General features: G+C 57.0%; 1 protein-coding gene across 1 annotated transcript in view; it reads right to left on the minus strand.

Annotated features, from left to right (window-relative positions):
• Positions 1-1,742: 1,742 nt before the first annotated feature.
• The window catches only part of LOC103619030 (procollagen galactosyltransferase 1), an 8,233-nt gene continuing 2,500 nt past the window's right edge, over positions 1,743-7,475 (minus strand). The window contains exons 3-6 of the mRNA XM_017739068.1: positions 6,441-6,517; positions 5,701-5,807; positions 5,486-5,613; positions 1,743-2,033 (exon numbers count right to left, since the gene is read on the minus strand). Coding sequence (XP_017594557.1) covers positions 1,900-2,033; positions 5,486-5,613; positions 5,701-5,807; positions 6,441-6,517 — 446 coding nt within the window. The 3' untranslated portion in view covers positions 1,743-1,899. The remainder of the gene's footprint in view (positions 2,034-5,485; positions 5,614-5,700; positions 5,808-6,440; positions 6,518-7,475) is intronic.

Here is a 7,475-nt window from a genome sequence, read left to right on the forward strand (position 1 = left end):
AGGTAGCTGCGGGCAACAGGGTCAGCGGGGTCAGCGGGGTCAGTGGGGTCAATGGGGTCAATGGGGTCAATGGCATCAGGAGGATCAATGGGGTCAATGGGGTCAATGGCATCAGGAGGATCAATGGGGTCAATGAGATCAATGGCATCAGGAGGATCAATGGGGTCAATGGGATCAATAGGGTCAATGGGGTCTATGGCATCAGGGGGATCAATGGGGTCAATGGCATCAGGGGGATCAATGGGGTCAATGGGATCATTAGGATCCATGTGGTCAATGGGATCAATGGGATCAGTGGGGTCAATGGGATCGGTGCGGTCAATGTGGTCAATGGGGTCAATGGGGTCAATAGCATCAGGGTGATCAATGGGATCAATGGGGTCAGTGGGATCAAAGGAGTCAGTAGGGATGGTGGGGTCAGTGGGGATGGTGGGGTCAGTAGGGTCAGTGGGTCAATGGGGTCAATGGGATCAATGGGGTCAGTGGGATCGGTGGGGTCGGTGGGGTCAATGGGGTCAGTGGGGTCAATGGGGTCAGGGAGATCAATGCAGTCGATGAGGTCAATGGGGTCAATAGCATCAGGGGGATCAATGGGATCAATGGGGTCAGTAGCATCAATGGGGTTGGTGGGGTCAATGGGTTCAATGGGATCAATGGGGTCAATGGGGTCAGGGGGATCAATGTGGTCAATGGGATCAATAGCATCAGGGGGATCAATGGGATCAATGGGGTAAGTGGGGTCAGTGGGGTCAGGGGGGATCAATGTGGTCAATGAGGTCAATGGGATCAATGGAGTCAGTGGGGACAGTGGGGTCAGTGGTGTCGGTGGGGTCAGTGGGGCCAATGGGATCAATGGGTTCATTGGGATTGGGGTCACTGGGATCAATGGGATTGGGGTCAATGGGATCAGTGGGGCCAATGGGATCAATGGGATCATTGGGATTGGGGTCAATGGGATCAGTGGGATCATTGGGACCAATGGAATCAATGGGATCAATGGCCTGAATGAGATGAATGGGGTCAATAGGGTCATTTGGGTAAATGGGGTCAATAGGTTCAGTATTTGCGGTCAATTTCACTGGGGTCAATGAGATCATTGGGACCAATGGCATCAATGGGATCAATGGCAGGAATAACATCAGTGGGGTCAATGGGATCACTGGGGTCAATACTTGGGGTCCATTGGGACCATTGAGATCACTGGGATCAATGGGGTCATTGGGATCATTGAGGTCAATGGGATCAACGGGATCATTTGGATTGGGGTCAGTGGGATCAATGGGCTCCGTGGGGTTTATGGGGTCATTGGGATGAATGGGGTCATTATGATCAATGGGGTAATTGGGATCATTGGGATCAATGGGGTCAGTGGGATCAAGGGGGTCAATGGGATAAGTGAGGTCTACGGGGTCACTGGGATCCATGGGGTCAGTGAGATCAATGGGGTCAATGGGATCAATGCGGTCAGTGGGATCAATGGGGTCAATGGGATCAATGCGGTCAGTGGGATCAATGGGGTCAGGGGGACCAATGAGGTCAATGGGATCAATGGGATCCAAGAGGTCTCAGGGAATGTGGAGCAGTGGGATAAGGACTAAGATGAGTCTTGGGATGAGGATGAGGATGATGAAGATGAGAATGAAAATGATGATGAAGGCTCACGTGAGGTCCCAGGGGATTGGGGTGGATTTTGGGATGAGGATGATGAAGACGACGATGAAGGCTCACATGAGGTCAGTGGGGTCAATGAGATCAATGGGATTGGGGTCACTGGGATCAATGGGTGGATTTTGGGATGAGGATGACGAGGGTAAGGACGATGATGAAGGCTCACATGAGGTCCCAGGGGATTGGGGTGGATTTTGGGATGAGGAAGATGAAGATGATGATGATGAAGGCTCACATGAGGTCCCAGTCGATGCCGGCCTCCTCCAGCTGCTCCATGAGCTCGGTCAGGCGGCGCCGGAAGAAAACCTCAAAGCGCAGATCGTCCTCGAACACCAGCGAGCGAGCCAGGCCCCGCTCCGAGATCTGGGATACGCAACGGGAATCGCCGGGATCCGCGGTGTGAATGGGATTTGGGATGGGCCCGGGAATGTCTGGGGTCACTGGGAATGTTTGGGGTCACCGGGATTCAGGATGGGACCCAGAGACGCCCCAGGAATGCTGGGGATCACGAGGGTTTGGGATGGGAATCACGAGGGTTTGGGATGGGAATCGCCGGGATCCGCGGTGGGAATGGGATTTGGGACGGGCCTGGGAATGTTTGGGGTCACTGGGAATGTTTGGGGTCACTGGGATTGAGGATGAGACCCAGAGACAGCCCGGGAATGCCGGGAATCACAAAGGTTTGGGATGGGAATCACGAGGGTTTGGGATGGGAATCGCCGGGATCCGCGGTGGGAATGGGATTTGGGACGGGACCGGGAATGTTTGGGGTCACTGGGAATGTTTGGGGTCACCGGAATTGAGGATGAGACCCAGAGACAGCCCGGGAATGCCGGGGATCATGAGGGTTTGGGATGGGAACCACGAGGGTTTGGGATGGGAATCGCCGGGATCCGCGGTGGGAATGGGATTTGGGACGGGCCTGGGAATGTTTGGGGTCACTGGGAATGTTTGGGGTCACTGGGATTGAGGATGAGACCCAGAGACAGCCCGGGAATGCCGGGGATCATGAGGGTTTGGGATGGGAACCACGAGGGTTTGGGATGGGAATCGCCGGGATCCGCGGTGGGAATGGGATTTGGGACGGGCCTGGGAATGTTTGGGGTCACTGGGAATGTTTGGGGTCACTGGGATTGAGGATGAGACCCAGAGACAGCCCGGGAATGCCGGGGATCATGAGGGTTTGGGATGGGAACCACGAGGGTTTGGGATGGGAATCGCCGGGATCCGCGGTGGGAATGGGATTTGGGACGGGCCTGGGAATGTTTGGGGTCACTGGGAATGTTTGGGGTCACTGGGATTGAGGATGAGACCCAGAGACAGCCCGGGAATGCCGGGGATCATGAGGGTTTGGGATGGGAACCACGAGGGTTTGGGATGGGAATCGCCGGGATCCGCGGTGGGAATGGGATTTGGGACGGGCCTGGGAATGTTTGGGGTCACTGGGAATGTTTGGGGTCACTGGGATTGAGGATGAGACCCAGAGACAGCCCGGGAATGCCGGGGATCATGAGGGTTTGGGATGGGAACCACGAGGGTTTGGGATGGGAATCGCCGGGATCCGCGGTGGGAATGGGATTTGGGACGGGCCTGGGAATGTTTGGGGTCACTGGGAATGTTTGGGGTCACTGGGATTGAGGATGAGACCCAGAGACAGCCCGGGAATGCCGGGGATCATGAGGGTTTGGGATGGGAACCACGAGGGTTTGGGATGGGAATCGCCGGGATCCGCGGTGGGAATGGGATTTGGGACGGGCCTGGGAATGTTTGGGGTCACTGGGAATGTTTGGGGTCACTGGGATTGAGGATGAGACCCAGAGACAGCCCGGGAATGCCGGGGATCATGAGGGTTTGGGATGGGAACCACGAGGGTTTGGGATGGGAATCGCCGGGATCCGCGGTGGGAATGGGATTTGGGACGGGCCTGGGAATGTTTGGGGTCACTGGGAATGTTTGGGGTCACTGGGATTGAGGATGAGACCCAGAGACAGCCCGGGAATGCCGGGGATCATGAGGGTTTGGGATGGGAACCACGAGGGTTTGGGATGGGAATCGCCGGGATCCGCGGTGGGAATGGGATTTGGGACGGGCCTGGGAATGTTTGGGGTCACTGGGAATGTTTGGGGTCACTGGGATTGAGGATGAGACCCAGAGACAGCCCGGGAATGCCGGGGATCATGAGGGTTTGGGATGGGAACCACGAGGGTTTGGGATGGGAATCGCCGGGATCCGCGGTGGGAATGGGATTTGGGACGGGCCTGGGAATGTTTGGGGTCACTGGGAATGTTTGGGGTCACTGGGATTGAGGATGAGACCCAGAGACAGCCCGGGAATGCCGGGGATCATGAGGGTTTGGGATGGGAACCACGAGGGTTTGGGATGGGAATCGCCGGGATCCGCGGTGGGAATGGGATTTGGGACGGGCCTGGGAATGTTTGGGGTCACTGGGAATGTTTGGGGTCACTGGGATTGAGGATGAGACCCAGAGACAGCCCGGGAATGCCGGGGATCATGAGGGTTTGGGATGGGAACCACGAGGGTTTGGGATGGGAATCGCCGGGATCCGCGGTGGGAATGGGATTTGGGACGGGCCTGGGAATGTTTGGGGTCACTGGGAATGTTTGGGGTCACTGGGATTGAGGATGAGACCCAGAGACAGCCCGGGAATGCCGGGGATCATGAGGGTTTGGGATGGGAACCACGAGGGTTTGGGATGGGAATCGCCGGGATCCGCGGTGGGAATGGGATTTGGGACGGGCCTGGGAATGTTTGGGGTCACTGGGAATGTTTGGGGTCACTGGGATTGAGGATGAGACCCAGAGACAGCCCGGGAATGCCGGGGATCATGAGGGTTTGGGATGGGAACCACGAGGGTTTGGGATGGGAATCGCCGGGATCCGCGGTGGGAATGGGATTTGGGACGGGCCTGGGAATGTTTGGGGTCACTGGGAATGTTTGGGGTCACTGGGATTGAGGATGAGACCCAGAGACAGCCCGGGAATGCCGGGGATCATGAGGGTTTGGGATGGGAACCACGAGGGTTTGGGATGGGAATCGCCGGGATCCGCGGTGGGAATGGGATTTGGGACGGGCCTGGGAATGTTTGGGGTCACTGGGAATGTTTGGGGTCACTGGGATTGAGGATGAGACCCAGAGACAGCCCGGGAATGCCGGGGATCATGAGGGTTTGGGATGGGAACCACGAGGGTTTGGGATGGGAATCGCCGGGATCCGCGGTGGGAATGGGATTTGGGACGGGCCTGGGAATGTTTGGGGTCACTGGGAATGTTTGGGGTCACTGGGATTGAGGATGAGACCCAGAGACAGCCCGGGAATGCCGGGGATCATGAGGGTTTGGGATGGGAACCACGAGGGTTTGGGATGGGAATCGCCGGGATCCGCGGTGGGAATGGGATTTGGGACGGGCCTGGGAATGTTTGGGGTCACTGGGAATGTTTGGGGTCACTGGGATTGAGGATGAGACCCAGAGACAGCCCGGGAATGCCGGGGATCATGAGGGTTTGGGATGGGAACCACGAGGGTTTGGGATGGGAATCGCCGGGATCCGCGGTGGGAATGGGATTTGGGACGGGCCTGGGAATGTTTGGGGTCACTGGGAATGTTTGGGGTCACTGGGATTGAGGATGAGACCCAGAGACAGCCCGGGAATGCCGGGGATCATGAGGGTTTGGGATGGGAACCACGAGGGTTTGGGATGGGAATCGCCGGGATCCGCGGTGGGAATGGGATTTGGGACGGGCCTGGGAATGTTTGGGGTCACTGGGAATGTTTGGGGTCACTGGGATTGAGGATGAGACCCAGAGACAGCCCGGGAATGCCGGGCAGCCGACCTCCCCTCGGGTCAGGGGTCTCCCGTGGAAGGGATCCCGATATCCCGGCAGCATCCGGACCCCCAGCGCCTCCACCTGGCTGCTGTTCAGGGCCCTGCGGAACGTTCCAGAGCGGAATTCCGGCGGAATTCCCAAAATTCCCGGGCATTCCCAGCCTCCCCACCCCCCTCCCGGGGCTCACCGGCCGTCCACGGCCTCCACCAGTTTGGGGGAGATTCCCAGTTCCTGCAGCGTCCGGAGCATCCGCGCCCGGCGGTCGGAGCGGCGCCGGAGGTTGATCAGGAAGACCTGGGATGGGAATATCCATGGAAAATGGGGGATTCGGCCCAAAATCCGGGGGGAGAAGGGGAAATCTGAGAGAAATCGGGGGGAAATTCACCCCAAATGCAGGGGGAAATGGGGAAATGTGGGGGAAAGCTGCCCAAAATCCAGGGGGAATGGGGAAATTTATCCCAAAATCCAGGGGAAAACAGGAAATCTGCCCCAAAATCCAGGAGAAAATGGGGAAATTCATCCCGAAATCCAGGGAAAAACGGGAAATCTGCCCCAAAATGCAGGAGGAAATGGGGAAATCCAGAAGGAAATAGGGAAAGCTGCTCAAAATCCAGGGGGAAATTCATCCCAAAATCCAGGGGAAAAACAGGGAAATCTGCCCCAAAATGCAGGAGGAAATGGGAAAATCCCAAAGAAAATAGGGAAAGCTGCCCAAAATCCAGGGGGAAATGGGGAAATCTGGGGCAAATCTGCCAAAAATCCAAGGAAAAAGGGGGAAATCCACCCCAAATCCAGTGGGAAACGGGGAGAAACCAACCCAAAATCCAGCAGGGAATAAAAAAAATCCCGTGAAATGCTGAGGAAAAGGTGGGAAACCGCCCCAAATCCTGAGGGGGAAGGGGATCCCGGGAATTCCGAGGGATTCACCTCATCAAATCCCAGCTTGTCCAGGACCTTGGGAGGGACCCATACGTGGGGGGAGGGCTCGGCCGGAGGGAGCTTCACTGCGGGAATGGGAGAATCCCATGGGAATGAGCCCCTGATCCCACGGGAATGAGCACCAGATCCCAAAGGAATCAGCCCCTGATCCCAAAGGAATGAGCACCAGATCCCAAAGGAATGAGCCCCTGATCCCAAAGGAATCAGCCCCTGATCCCACGGGAATGAGCCCCTGATCCCACGGGAATGAGCACCAGATCCCATGGGAATGAGCACCAGATCCCAAAGGAATCAGCCCCTGATCCCACGGGAATGAGCCCCTGATCCCACGGGAATGAGCACCAGATCCCATGGGAATAAGCCCCAAATCCCACAGGGATCAGCCCCAGATCCCAAAGAACTGAGCCCCTGATCCCACAGGAATGAGCCCCAAATCCTGAGCCCCTGATCCCACAGGGATTTGGGGCTCCTGATCCCAATGGAATCAGCCCCGAATACCCCGAGGAATGAGCCCCAAATCCCATTGGAATCAGCCCCAAATCCCACGGGAATAAGCCCCAAACCCCACAGGGATCAGCCCCAGATCCCAAAGGAATCAGCCCCAAATCCCACAGGAATGAACCCCAGATCCCAAAGGAATCAGGCCCAGATCCCAACGGCAATCAGCCCCAAAGCCCAAAGGAATGAACCCCAAATCCCAAAGAAATGAACCCCAAATCCCATTGGAATCAGCCCCAGATCCCAAAGGAATTAACCCCAAATCCCAAAGGAATCAGCCCCAAATCCCACGGGAATGAGCCCCAGATCCCACGGGAATCAACCCCAGATCCCAAAGGAATGACCCCCAGATCCCATGGGAATGAGCCCCAGATCCCAAAGGAATGAGCCCCTGATCCCACAGGGATCAGCCCCAGATCCCAAAGGAATGAGCCCCAAATCCCAAAGGAATCAGCCCCAGATCCCACAGGGATCAGCCCCAAATCCCAACGGGATCAACCCCAGATCCCATGGGAATGAGCCCCA

The sequence above is a fragment of the Corvus brachyrhynchos genome, unplaced genomic scaffold, assembly GCF_000691975.1.
Source record: "Corvus brachyrhynchos isolate BGI_N302 unplaced genomic scaffold, ASM69197v1 scaffold527, whole genome shotgun sequence".
Classification (NCBI taxonomy): Eukaryota; Metazoa; Chordata; class Aves; order Passeriformes; family Corvidae; genus Corvus; species Corvus brachyrhynchos.